The sequence below is a fragment of the Castor canadensis genome, chromosome 7 (assembly GCF_047511655.1).
Source record: "Castor canadensis chromosome 7, mCasCan1.hap1v2, whole genome shotgun sequence".
Classification (NCBI taxonomy): Eukaryota; Metazoa; Chordata; class Mammalia; order Rodentia; family Castoridae; genus Castor; species Castor canadensis.
The window spans coordinates 37316746-37331336 of record NC_133392.1 but is presented as its reverse complement, the minus strand read 5'-3'; the positions used below and the strand labels follow the sequence as shown (position 1 = coordinate 37331336).

Genomic DNA, 14591 nt, shown 5'->3' with positions numbered 1-14591 from the left:
TGTGATCCCAAGATGGCCAGCAACCAAAGCAAAAAAGGGAAACAGAAAATATTATGCAACTTTCATCCCCAGAAAGGAGGAAGAATATTAGTTCCTTACGGGAAATAAAATTATTCCTGCTTAAAAATCTTAAAGAAATTTCTCACATGGGGCATTGTTTTAGGGCAGAGTTTTTAATTCTTTTATATTTCACAAACCTACAGAATTTCAAAAAGGGAAAATCAACACAGGGTAGCTAACTTTTCATGCTTACGGTCCTGGGGATCAAAGCCAGGGCCTCCCACACGCTAGGCAGACACTCTGCCACTGAGCTACACCCCCAGGCCTGAAGGGTTGCTACCTTTTGCTAATCACATGCCCACAGCTATGTACTGTTACAAGCATTTCATGAAATAAAGACATTTTAATACCAAAAAAAGGGGAAAGACAAATCTTAGAATAGAGGGAGTCATTTGCAAATAAGTATGGTACACACCACACACACACACACACCAGGTTAACAAATAAAACGTAAGACATAACACCATAATATCTAAGATATACTTACACTAAAAATGATTCATCATTTATCTGAAATTCAAATTTAAATGGGCATCCTATCTTCTCATTTGCTACTTTTGCTACATGTGGCGAGTTCTCATGTACACATATAGCACACTCTGTATTGTTCTTATTTTTCCTTTTGCCTGCCCATTAATGACTACTTCCTCATGGATTGGTTGGTGATTGACTTGCAGCTGCTGATGTGGGAGACACTGAGCAGGATAATAAATAGCTCCATCCACAGCCCCATGGCAAATAAGCACCAATAGCAGTGTTTTATGGCTACCTATTCCAAAGACCAAAGCTCTAGCATGAAGGCCAAGTGTAGGGAGCACTGAGGGGCTTGGTTGCTAAATGTAATCTAGGAATCAAGCCTTTTAAACCTAGAAAAATACAAAGATGGCTCATCCCCTGGATTGGTGGTTTTCATGCTGTGGTCCAAGGAAACTTGGGGCTCCCAGGGGTGCTCCAGGGACCCCAACAGGGGCGAGGGGAGTGCTGGGGGCAGTGCTCAAGGTGCATACTCTCATCACACCACTCAACAATAGTCTTGTCATTTTAGGGTTCTCCATGTGCTTTAAAAAATAGCAAACAGAAAAATCATCGACATACCATCTTTCTTTGCTATCATCTCTCTCAGCTAAGTTTTGGGTAGATGAATGACATTTTGTATTTATGTTTTATGATCAGAATACTAAATCACAGTAAAACGATAGTCTTGGAGACTAGACCTGCAAAATTAGCACTCTCCCACAGATGCTGAGGAGCCTAACCTTTAATCTTGCCCAAAGGGATGCCTTCTTTTAGTATAAAATTTTCTCCCTTTGCACAGGCTCACAAGTAAAATACGTTGGTTGGAACCCAAAGGGGTTAAAGGTTATGGGCCCAGCATGGCAGCTTTGTAAGTGCTTCTTTGTAGTCGTGTGCAAGCTGGACCCGAGATACTTGAGTTGATTTTTTTTTAAAGCACATTTGAATTCTGTTTTTATATCAGACTTATGGAGACAGGCTGTGATAAAAAAATATTCAGTTGTCAATACAATAATGAAGACAATGATTTCAACAACTTGATATTGCAGATGATACTATAAACTATCCTCTACTTGTTGGATGGAGTGTCTGATACTCAGAACGAAAGGTCACCACACAAATATCAACACCCACATGGATAAGCATGGAGCTACACCCAGAGGGGGTTCCACTTACTCTATAGAATTGTGTCACAGAAAATCAGATCTCAAATTTGCTAGCTGAGTGTTTGAAAGAATAGGAGAAGATCCATATCATTTGCAAATGGACCCGTTTATCTCAAAACCAGACTTCTGATTTTTACACAGTGAGCTAATTATCACTTCAAATGCTTTTCTAAAAGAGTTGTTGCTTAGCCGGCTCACTTCAACATCTTCAACAAGAGGTAGAATGCTCACCCCAGTGTCTTGTCCCCTTTCGTTCAGCAGGGAGATGAGTTTGTAGGGCCGTGATCTGCTCTGGTCCCCAGTCAGGTCCTTTAAGGAGACAGTCGCTGTGCCAATTAATCTGCAGGGGACACAAGAAAGCACACAGCAGTCTAAGTGGGGGGCACTCGGCCACTGACTCATAGGACCTCCCAATTCCCTGCTATTCATCTGTCCTCATTAGAATCACCTCATAAGGAAATGTGGGCTGGGGTATGTCACATAACCAGGACATATCTGCCACCATTTCTCCTTCATAAGAAGTGTCAAGAGTCAAACTAAAATGCCTAAGAAATTCCAACAATCCTGAAAAGGGAAAGACTAAATATGGCTCCTCCCACTCCACCCCCGCGTCTAAGAAGTTAGAACTATAGGACAAAACCCCAAGACAGGGGAAGACAGTCCTCTGTAATGGGAATTCAAAAGGTTCAAAAAAATCTGCCTACTATAAAAATGTCCCCTACTAGACCTTCTTGAAGTGTCTGCTTCAAGACTACAACACGAGATTACTGATGGGGTTAAGATGCTTACCACCTACCCTGGAGCAGCCTTCAGGTCCAGAAGCGTTTACTGCTCTTGCTTCTTGGACCCTGTGCTTATAGCAACTCTCACTTCCTATTGTGCAAACCATATTGGTACAGAAGCATGCTTCTTTCCTTTCACTGGTGGGAAGCTCCAGAGGAGCACAGATTGTTCCTGTTTTATTCACTAGTGTAACCCGGTGCCAGGAACATAGCAGGTACCAAACAGATCCTTCCTGAATGAAGGAAAGCACAACTAAGTCCTTATATTTTGCAAATGAGAATCTGAAATAGATTTTTATGATTAAGACGCATGATCAAAAATTTATAAAGCATACTTCCTCAAAGAGTTAGTCAACATAAAAATGTAAATAAATAAATAAATACATAAAAAGCTGGGCACCTGTAATCCTACCTACTCAGGAGGATCATAATTCTAATCAACCCAGGCAAACAGTTCGCGAGACCCTATCTTGAAAAAAAAAATCCATCACAAAAATAGGGCTGGCAGAGTGACTTAAGGTGTAAGCCCTGAGTTCAAATCCCAGTATTGCAAAAAAAAAAAAAAAGTAACCTACAGAACAGTGTGTAATTTGGAGGGTGTAATAGGAAACATGAACGAGATTGAGGAAAAGAAGGTGGGTCCCTTCATGAAACACAAACAGAAAGGCGAAGGAGCACAGGGACTTCCCTTCATCTTTGTATTGATCTCTAAAAGCAGCAGAGGAATAGTAAGAATGTTTTAATGTTACTTGTCTACATCTTGTTTACATTAGCAATGACTTATACTAATATAGAGCAGAAAATCATTAGCATTAAAATGATATAAGTTTTGTTCGATTGTTTGTTTTTGCAGTGCTGCAGATGGAACCCAGGGCCTTGCACATGCTGGGCAAGCATTCTACCACTGTGCTCTGTTGCTAGCCCAGGAAGTCTCTTTACAGCAAAAAGCCCAGGTGAGCAGGTGTGATATAGTGCACATCTGTGATCCCAGCATTCCAGAGGCTGAGGCAGGAGGATCACAGTCTCAGGACTGGCCTGAGCAACCTCGTGAGACCCTGTCTCAAAATAAAATTTTAAACTGGAGATGTGGCTCAGTGCTGGAGCACTTGCCTAGCATACCCAGGCTCTGGATTCAATCACCAGTACAAAAATAAACAAACAACCACAAAAACCCTGGGGGAGCTGGGCACGGTGGCACATACCTATAATCCTAGCACTTGAGACATGGAGACAGGAGGATTTAGAGTTCTAGGGCAGCCCACTTTAGAGCAAGACCCTGGCTCAAAACAAAAACAGAAAAAAAAAAAAACTCCAGTGGTGAGGAGACCGTAGTTGGGGTATTTTTATGTGACTCTATAGTTTGGACAAAAACAATAAAAGTTAGCTGGGCGCTGGTGGCTCATGCCTGTAATCCTAGCTACTCAGGAGGCAGAGATCAGGAGACTCGTGGTTTGAAACCAGCCTGGGCAAATAGTTCCCAACTCCATATATCAAAAAACCCTTCACAAAAATATGGCTGGTGGAGTGGCTCAAGGTGAAGGCCCTGAGTTCAAGCCCCAGTACCACAAAAAAAAAAAAGAAAGAAAGAAAGAAAGTTCATTTTGTGGACAAACTATCTTATCTTAACATTTAGTACACTTTCTTTAAAAATCAGGAAGCGGGGCTGGGTGTGTAGCTCAGCAGTAGAGGCCCTGGGTTTGATCCCCAGTACTGACAAAAAAATCAGAAAGTGAAAGTTGATGCCAACTTGGGCACATCACTTTTAAAGTGACAGATACCTATCCATATTCTCAGACTTCAGAAATAGGACTGGAGCGTAGAGCTGGGATCCTAAGCCAACCACGTGCACTAGTGACTGCAGAATTAAGTGATTCTTTCCATGAATGGACGTAACATACTACACAAGATGAGGGAGTTGTTATATGCCCGTGGTGCACGGTTTGAGCAATGACATGGACTCATGGCGCGTGGTTTCTGGAGAGCTCACATTCTCACGAAGAGCTCTACACCAACACTCAATAACCCTGTGGATTCTCGTCCCTTCGGAGACCACAAGGGGTCTGTCATTGGCAACGAAAAGGAAAATTTTGCCTCCAGAGGAATGAGAATGAACTTTCATTCCTTTGCATATGGAAATTGCATCTACCAGTCAACGCTGAGAATGGAGGAGAACTTTACAGAGCATTTTTTAATGGCTATGTTCAGTCAGTATATTTTTAGAGCATTTTTTCTACTCCCTTGGATTTTTATTCCCCTGACATAAGTCAGGGATCTACTCCTCACTCCTTACCAGAAAAAATGGTGACACTCCACACAAGGTGAGAGCCCTAAAGACTCTTCTACATCTCTCTTGGCCCCACAGAGAGCCTAAGGAGAATTTCTTTCTATGTTTTTAAAATAGGGCAGCCCACCATGGGGTGGGCTAATTGAACTTTTAAGAACAAAATGTAAAATGTATGTTCTGGCCCAGCATAGTGGTTCATGCCTGTAATCCCAGCTACTCAAGTGGCAGAGATCAGTAGGATTGCAGTTCAAGGCAAAAAGTTAGTGAGACCCCCATCTCAACCAGCAAGCTAGGTGAAATTGTGCCCACCTGTCATCCCAGCTACACAGAAGGCTTAGGTAGGAGGACCTTGGTCTGGTCTGAGACTAGTGCTGGGTGGGGGAAGCCCCCCTCCCAAAAAAAAGAAACACCCAAAATGAGATACCCTATTTTTTAAAAAAGGCATTTGATTAGTGTTAAATGTCTAAATATGTAATTGTCTTGTCAGACATGGAAACAAACAAGACGTTTTCCTCACAATTCCATGATTCATAGCTTAATTTTATGATTAAGATAACATCACACTCTCGAACATGTACTGATTTGTTTTTGCTAAAGTCAAAATGGCCTGAGCCTCTGTCAGCAGTAAGTAAATCTTAGAACAAATGGTGCCATGTCCAGACAGTGCAGAAGTGGGAAAGGACTGGACCAGCATTGTCAACCTCAGCACTGCTGACATCTTGAACTGTAACTTTTGTGTCGTGAGGGGCTGCCCAGGCCTTTCCCATATGCTCAGAGGCTTCCCTGGCCTCTACCCACCAACACCATAGCAGCCCCTCAGTTGTGATCAGCAAATTCATCTCTACGCATTGCCAGTTGTTCCTTGGAGGCCAAAATTGAGGCAGAGAACAATTCCTGTTCTAACCCTAACTGTCGATTTTCCTTGAGGACTTGTCCAATTCGCCCAATTTCCTGAGCCCACCTCGTTGTTGGCAAACACGTGGATGGAAGAAAATAATTTCAAAGACCCTTTTCAGCTCTAAAAGTCTATGATGTTTACTATACATATCTGTTTAGGAAACTAGCTTATGTTAGATTTGTTTTCTTCTTCTCTTTAAGTTCTTGCTTTCTAATTAAGGTGGAGGTGAAGTCTCCTAGAATTGTGTTGGACAATCTAGAATGATAGGCAGGGTTTCTACCTTCCAGAGTATTGGTTTATAATTTTGTGGATGAAAATAAGTCCACACAGGGCGTCAGGGGGAAAGGTTAGGCCAATGACAGAAATGTGAAACATAGTGGATATTGCACAAGACAATAGGGAACAGCGGTTTGTGGCTAACTGGAGAGAACTGGCTTGCCTAAAACACAGAGCCCATCTGACCTTTTATGGTCCTGAGTGGCTTCACAACCTCCTTTGTGACTCAGCCAATATTTGCTGTTTTCTTTTCCCCATGAGAGGGTAGCGACAGATCATTGGCCAGGAATGAAGCAAAGCAAAAGCAACCAGTTCTGAAGTCTAACTCCAATTCCTTCATTTACAAACCTCCAGTCCCATTTCTAAGATTTGCCTTTTTATCATACAATTCTGATGCTTATTTTGGTGGGGGCAGGAACATAAAGAAACTTGATAATTTTTTCTGATGTAATGATAGTGTGTGACAACGAAAGCCTTGAAAGACTTTAATCCCTAAGATATTTTAACAGCTAGGTTGAGTTGAGGAAAAAATCCAAACAGTCACAACTTCAAAATGCAAACAGGATGCATCCCTCTGTGGGTAAGTCCAGGCTCTGCAGTGACCTGGCCTATTTTCTGTGATGTTGCCTGGATACATAATCCTGTGAGCTACTGGGAAAAGAGGACTTGGCCTCCTAAACAACTAAGTCTGACCACAGCTGGTTTCCTTTAAGGGAGGTGACACTCAACCAAGAACCTTCTTTCACATTACTTTTTTTTTGTGTGTGTGTGGTACTGGGGTTTGAACTCAGGGCCTACACCTTGAGCCACTCCACCAGCCCTTTTTGCAAAGGGTTTTTTTGAGATAGGGTCTTGTGAACTATTTGCCTGGGTTGGCTTCAAACCACCATCCTCCTGATCTCTGCCTCCTGAGTATCCAGGATTACAGGCGTGAGTCACTGGCACCTGGCCTTTTTCACTTTATTAATGCTATAATGGTCCATTACTGACCCAGTGTGATAATAACGGGGAAGCTTTGCTTTGTATTTCATGGAAAAATAAGAGTATCCTGTGGACTAACCCCATACTAGCACTGATGGACCATGGTCTCCAATGGTAACCATAGTGAAAGAACCACGTGGGGCCATTGGCTGGCTCTCTCCAGCTCTCCTTGTGCAGCTAATAGGCTGCAGATGTATTTTAAACTGAGTCTCACTGCTTTTTCTTCCAGTCCATGACTATCACATAGTTCTGAGTTGGGTCTCTATGTGCCATGGAACTCATTCCAAGCAATGCAACCAATCTGACATTAGCTGTTATGACTGGGGGAATAAATGACTTGAAGGGTAACTTAGTTATTCAAGTGTTGGTTAAGCATCTCCTTAACTGTTTTGTCCATCTTAAGAAAAGAATACAGCTTATTTAAAAAAGAAGAATGGAAAATGTTCTCCCTGCCGTGCTGGCACCACTAACAGCTGCATGCCTGTGTGGTGAGTAAGAGCTGTGGCGGCTCCGTTCTCAGGCAGGGAGCTCACGTAGTACAGCAAGTGGTTCTGTGCAGCCAGGACACAGCCCACATGGATTACTGGAGGAGGGCTTGCTGGAAATTCCTTCATGAAGAACAGGAAAAATATGTTGAAGGCTGGAAAACAAGTCACATGCTGCACTCTGGCTGCCTCTAGGGACAGTTGCACAGTCTCAACTTGCCCTCCTCTAAGGGGGACTTGAATTCTGCAACTGGGCTAGGGACCAAACAAACAAGCAAACCAACCAACCAAAAACGTTTCCAAGCTGCTCCAGTTCCCCTGTGGAGAGCCTAGTCCTCCTATCCTTTGAGCACAGAGCGCTCACTGGCTGAGTCTAGTCATTTTGGCCAGGCCTGTGCCCTCTATGGCTTCCCACACTGATCCTTCCCCTGGGCTGGTGTCCATCACTGCTTCTCTCCTTTCTGAGCCAATAGGTGGTGAAGTCAAGCATTTCCCTTACTGTGAACCAGGCTAGTAGAGGCAGTGGCAGCCAGCAAAGATTCTTTGCTTGGTCAGACTTCACTCTGCCTCTGGAACCTTCCCCTAGGCAGATTGTGCACTCCTTGTAATGTTCAGGTTTAGCAAAGAGCCCTGCTGAGTTTAGCAAGATCTGCCCCCACCCTGAATATCTGGTTGATCACCCTTGATGTCTGATCAGATTCCTCATCCTCCACGACCCCCCTCCCCCACGTGATGTCCTCTCATCGTGGCCTGTCTTCAGCAAGAGTCCTGTTAGGTTGGTTTAACCAGATTCCTTCTTTTTCTGACGTTTCCTCTTAGGAATTTTCCATTCACTGATTCCCTCCCTGCTCCTTGCCCATAAACTTCACTCCCCATGCTTTATGCAGGGTTGCACCTCATCTTTCTTCCCCCACTGCAAGACCCCTTTGCAAAGGTCCCTCCACCTATGGGATGGTACTGGATAAAGTCTTCTTGACCTTGCTTTAACAGTGGCATTGAGTAATTTTTTCCTCAACACAGCTGTGGCTGCAGCTCACGGTACAGGAATCCTTGCTAAGGTAAAATCCCTAAATGAGCACCTCCTCGGTGCCCCATCCACCTGCACCAGCTGGGATTCCTCTTCCAATAAGCCCACCCTCTCTCTTGGCCTCTGGATTATCCCCCAGCTGTTTCTCAGAATGCGCCTCCCAGGGTTCCCTGCCTCAGAACCACCAGGACATTTAATTCACAGGATCATGACTCAGACTTTTTCTCTAGATAATTCTCAGACCCAGGAAATCTGTGAAACAATGGTCTAGACCAGTGACTCTCAATGAGAGCGGGAGAAAGGCAACTGGCAAAGCAGGATGGGGAGAAGGGCTGCAGCTGAATTCTTATAATATCTAACTTCATGGAATCTTAATGAAATGTTTTAAAGCCATAGGTCTCATAAGATGTTTCCGTATAAAAGAGACCTCCCACCCCCACCCCAAGCCAGGCATAGTGGCTCAAGCCTGTTATCCTAGCTACTTGGGAGGCTGAGATCAGAGGATCACGGTTCCAGGTCAGCCTGGGCAAAAAAGAGATTGTGAGACCCTAATCTCAAGGGGAAAAAGTGGGTGCAGTGGTGAATGCCTGTTATCCCAACTATAGCAGCAAGCCTAAAGTGGGAGGATTGTAGTCCAGGCCAACCAGGGCAAAAAGCAAAACCCTATCTCAAAATAACCCGAGAGAAAAGGGCTGGAGGTGTGGCTCAAGTGGTAGCGTGCCTGCATAGCATGTGCTCATGCCTTTCTTTTTTTTTTTTTTTTCATTTTTCTTTTATTATTCATATGTGCATACAAGGCTTGGTTCATTTCTCCCCCCTGCCCCCACCCCCTCCCTTACCACCCACTCCGCCCCCTCCCTCTCCCTTCCCTCAATACCCAGCAGAAACTATTTTGCCCTTATTTCTAATTTTGTTGTAGAGAGAGTATAAGCAATAATAGGAAGGAACAAGGGTTTTTGCTGGTTGAGATAAGGATAGCTATACAGGGCATTGACTCACATTGATTTCCTGTGCGTGGGTGTTACCTTCTAGGTTAATTCTTTTTTTTTTTTTTTTTTTGTTTATATTTTCAAGCTTTGAGTGATTTCACATAAGTTGCTCTATGAAAAAAAAAACGTTTTAACACTACATATCTTGTAAATTTTGTTTTTTTGTGGCACTGGGCTTTGAACTCAGGGCCTCAAGCTTGCTAGGCAGGTGTTCCTTCTGCTTGAGCCTCTCCACCAGCCTAACACTACACTTCCTTGTCTGTTCCCAGACATCTGAAATTCAACATTCATAATAGAATAGTGTTTATCTTTGTATTCTAAGTTTGCTCCTCCTAGTGTATTTACTAAGTTAGGAATATTGCCTTTTATAAAGCATCACAAATGAGAAAGAGAATCCTCTTTAGCTGTTTCTCCTCCAGGTAGTAGGAACGAATGTCTGTGCAAATTTAAAAATCCTCACAACTTTTTCTCCTGTCCATTCTATAACTTACTACTTTAGCTCAGTTAACTCCTTTTATATGTTGCTGGCTCTGTTAAACATTTCTAGTCCAATGTAGTTCTCTGTGTCCCACGGTGATCCACTGTTGTGTTCTTTTTTTTTTTTTTCATTTTTCTTTTATTATTCATGTGTGCATACAAGGCTTGGTTCATTTCTCCCCCCTGCCCCCACCCCCTCCCTTACCACCCACTCCACCCCCTCCCGCTCCCCCCCTCAATACCCAGCAGAAACTATTTTGCCCTTATCTCTAATTTTGTTGTAGAGAGAGTATAAGCAATAATAGGAAGGAACAAGGGGTTTTGCTGGTTGAGATAAGGATAGCTATACAGGGCATTGACTCACATTGATTTCCTGTGTGTGGGTGTTACCTTCTAGGTTAATTCTTTTTGATCTAACCTTTTCTCTAGTACCTGATCCCCTTTTCCTATTGGCCTCAGTTGCTTTAAGGTATCTGCTTTAGTTTCTCTGCGTTAAGGGCAACAAATGCTAGCTAGTTTTTTAGGTGTCTTACCTATCCTCACCCCTTACTTGTGTGCTCTTGCTTTTATCATGTGCTCATAGTCCAGTCCCCTTGTTGTGTTTGCCCTTGATCTAATGTCCACATATGAGGGAGAACATACAATTTTTGGTCTTTTGGGCCAGGCTAACCTCACTCAGAATGATGTTCTCCAATTCCATCCATTTACCAGCGAATGATAACATTTCGTTCTTCTTCATGGCTGCATAAAATTCCATTGTGTATAGATACCACATTTTCTTGATCCATTCGTCAGTGGTGGGGCATCTTGGCTGTTTCCATAACTTGGCTATTGTGAATAGTGCCGCAATAAACATGGATGTGCAGGTGCCTCTGGAGTAACAGTCTTTTGGGTATATCCCCAAGAGTGGTATTGCTGGATCAAATGGTAGATCGATGTCTAGCTTTTTAAGTAGCCTCCAAATGCCTTTCTAATTTACATCCTCCAAGACCACCTCATACCTGTGTGTGCATGCCTGTGTGAGCATGTTTACTATGCTCACATCTGGGCATCTTGGCCCTCATGCCTAACATACAAACCCAGACACACACACACGCACAGAACACACCTTGGAAGGTCTGGGCTCTGTGTAAGAGGATTTTACCATATTGAGGTTAATTCCATGCACTTCCCTTAAGAGCTGGGTGACTATCAGCAATTTGGTGAACCTCTCTGAGCCACATTTTTCTCATATGGGGATTTCTCTCAATTGGGGATAAGGCTGTCTGATTCAGAGTTTTATAAAGATTAAATGCAGCTATGTGAGGAGTAGTTTTAGCATAATCCCTGGCATTGGGTAAACCCACAAAAACATTAGTTATTATGTTGTTCTTCAGGAAATTGAAGAAATGGTTCTTAATTAAATCAAGTTTTCCCTTATGTCTAGCACTTTTTGAGGAAGTATTACAGTCCCCATCATAAAGATGAAGAGTCACCCTACTAGTAAGAAGCAGAACCAAAACCCCAACTAACCTGTGATCATGCAGCTGGCCAGTGCACACCTCTTGTGCAAGAACTTGGCAACTTTCCTTCCAGGTGTGTGGTTAGGGTTTGTTATCGCCTCCTTATGAGCAACACAGCAAAGCAGATGCCTTGCCCTGGGACTACGTTCAGATGCTGTTGCTAACTCTTCCCTGCACTTGTGTGGGGTGAACATGGCGGAGGTTCTGCATGCACACGTAACACATGTGAATGGGAAAAGAACACTAGGAACGCAAACACTTCCAGAGATAATTATGGTCATTTTATCTCAGACCCTGTAATTTTCATCTCCAGCAGTTCAATTTGGATCTTTTTTATATCCTGTTGTCTCTACTTAACATGCTTAAGTACTCCTCTCCCTTCTTGAGTTATACTACCTGTTTCACTGTTCATGTACACTCATAAAACTATCAGTGCCATTTCTGGATTAGTTTCTATTCATTGTTTCTCTCTCCACTTGACAGAGGTGGAAATCCTTTTTCATGGAGTCCAAGGTTTTTCCAGTCTGGCTGGTAGGAATATAAACTAGCCCAGTCCTGTATGAGTCTCAGGGGTTGTCCTGTTTGCCTCCTTTGAGTGGCTCTCTCCCCTGAATCAAATGGTTTCCTCACTGAGCAATTGTCAGCATTTTTTTTTTTTTGGTGGGGGGATCTCTCTGTAAACCTCTAGTGAACTATCTCTCTGTCTCTTTCATTTTCTGTTGCTTTGTTTCTCTCTGTGTCACTCTGCATCTCTGTCTTTATGTGTCACTCTCTATCTCTCTGTTCCTCTCTCTCTGTACGTGTAGATCTCTGGTTTTGGTCCTTAAGCTACCTAAATAGTCTAGACCCCCACCTGCATCTCTCCAACTCTGGGAGACAACCAGGATCTGCCTGGGACCCTCTCTCTGTACTGCGTCCTGGAAACAAGTCTCTCTGGACATTCAGCTGAGCACTTGGCTAGCTCAGCTCCCTTCTCTCCCCTCTCTCAGGACCACTGCCCTATGCCAGCAATAGTTAATAGCTGAGAACTACTGTTACCTGTATTTTGTCTAGGTTTGTAGTTGTGTCAGGTGGGAGAGTAAATCTGGTCCCTGTTATGTCATCTTGGCATAAGTAGAACTGAACTATGCTCACTTTAAGGATGAGAATTCTGATACCTGGAGAGATTAAGTGACTTGCCAATGTCATTCACTAGAAATGGGTGCAGGTAGGTGTCCATCCACCCCTTGTCTGACTCCAGAATATCAGTTTTTTAGCCACCATGCTCTACCGCGTTCCTGTGAGCTCAGTCTTCAGTTCTACTTCTTTCCTTGAGCAGGCATGAGCTTTGTGAGAGGCATTTATTTCCCTTGTGTCCTGAACCCTTTGGAGCTGAAGTCCAAGTTGGAATAGGAGAACTGCCCAGAGAGCTGAGGTGGATAGGTTCCACCTAAGCAGCTCCTTGTCAGTGGGCTAACGTGACAACCACAAGGTGATGTATAAATGTTAACTTTCATTCATGCAGTAGTATTATAAACTCACTTGTTCACTCATTCATCAACAAACATTTATCAAGGGCCTCATCTATGCCAGCCGCTGTGCTCAGTGCTAGTGTTACAGCATTGATCAAGACAGATGTGGAGCTTACTGTCAAGTAGACAGAGGCCAGATGGATAGCTAAGTAGACAAGAACATTGTGATGGTGGTGAACACTGAGATAGATACCACAGAGATGCAGACCAACACGTACCTGAGTACTTGTCTGAGGTCCAACCCCACTCACATAGACCCCCTCCATTATTCTATACTCCAGCTACAGAGCACGAAGAGCTCTGAAGAAATAAAACAGGGCAATGAGATGGAGAGTGGCAGGGAGGAGCTGCTTTGGGTTGGGGATCAGAGATGCTGACAAGGTTTTACACAACCTACTGCCATTTGAGGGAAAGAAGGTCCCATGCAGAGGGATGGCAAATACAGAAACCCTACTTTGGCACCTTTCTTTTCTTCTGGGTTTGTTTGCGCATGTATGTGTGTGCATCCATACAAATCTGAGGCCCCATGAATATCCTCCACTCCTACACGTGCAGGCACCTGAACCTGCAGGCACTTGGGGCCGGGGAACAAGTTCTCAGCCCCTTTGAACTTCCAGTCTTCTCTCTGCTTCCCAAGGTCAGTGTGAAGATCAAATGAGATATGCTCTCTGAACTTGTCTTCTCTTTATAGAATGTAAGCTAAGTGGCTTATAGTTAACAGTACAAAAATGCCTGCTTAAAATTTTTACCTGTGGAAGAGCCACAAAAGGCACCAATACTCTCATAGAGTTCATTTTTTCTTCAAAATTAGAAAGAAAAATTACTTCCATTTTAGCAAAGAAATAATTCATTCGTCCACCTGTAATTTGACTGCTACAGGTGATCACAGGCTTCCAGTATAACATAAAACTCAAGAGTAGGGATCTGGATATCAATTAGCTCCCACCCATGTCCGCTGTGTGACCTTGAGCAGATTACTAAACAGCTATGAGGACTAAGATGTCCTGCCTTATGAAGATGAGGTGGGATAATGAGTGCCCTTGGCACCACTAAGTCCTCACTAAGTGACAGCTATTGCCTGTCTGCAAAGGGAATTCTCATTCTTCAGCCAAAATCCTTCCCCTCTGCCATCTCAGGATGGGCATCTAAAAATATCACTTCTTATGCATCATATGGCCAAGAGGTTCCTCTGGCTCCTCTCTCAGCCTCATTCTGTCTGGATTGCTGGCTGGATGACTATGAAGTGAGCAAGACTGGCTTGGCGCTGAACAACCCAACCTGCTCCCAGTGCCAGAGGAGGGTCATTCCTGCAGTGTGTGTGCTGGGACTGCCTGTCCAGTCCTGGTGGGTGTGGCCACGGGCTAATCCAGGCCTCCAGGCACTGTTCACTGACAGGCCCAAAGCAGTTAGCAGAGGACGCCAAGAGAAAATACCTATTTGCACAGCTAGTCTCCATGGCAACAGGCAAGTCAGCAGGAAGCTCATTCCTTAAGCTGGTAGAAGAGCCTTCTGCCACACCCTGTACTCCCACTCTGGAAGGCCGCAGATGCCTCAAGGCCAGCCCTGTGGCAGAAAAGACAAGAACACCTGGAGCCCAAATACACAAAGATTTTGTGCACGCAGCTCATTCCCAGATGGGT

General features: G+C 43.8%; 1 protein-coding gene across 3 annotated transcripts in view; it reads right to left on the bottom strand.

The window, feature by feature from the left end:
• Window positions 1–14591, bottom strand: part of Myof (myoferlin) — a 138898-nt gene that overhangs the window by 98954 nt on the left and 25353 nt on the right. For 2 of the 3 annotated variants that reach the window (XM_020159709.2, XM_020159710.2), the window contains exon 4: window positions 1971–2079. In XM_020159709.2, coding sequence (XP_020015298.1) covers window positions 1971–2079 — 109 coding nt within the window. Of the gene's footprint in view, window positions 1–1970; window positions 2080–2528; window positions 2573–14591 lie in introns of those variants that run through there. The other variant, XM_074078753.1, reaches the window with a different exon arrangement.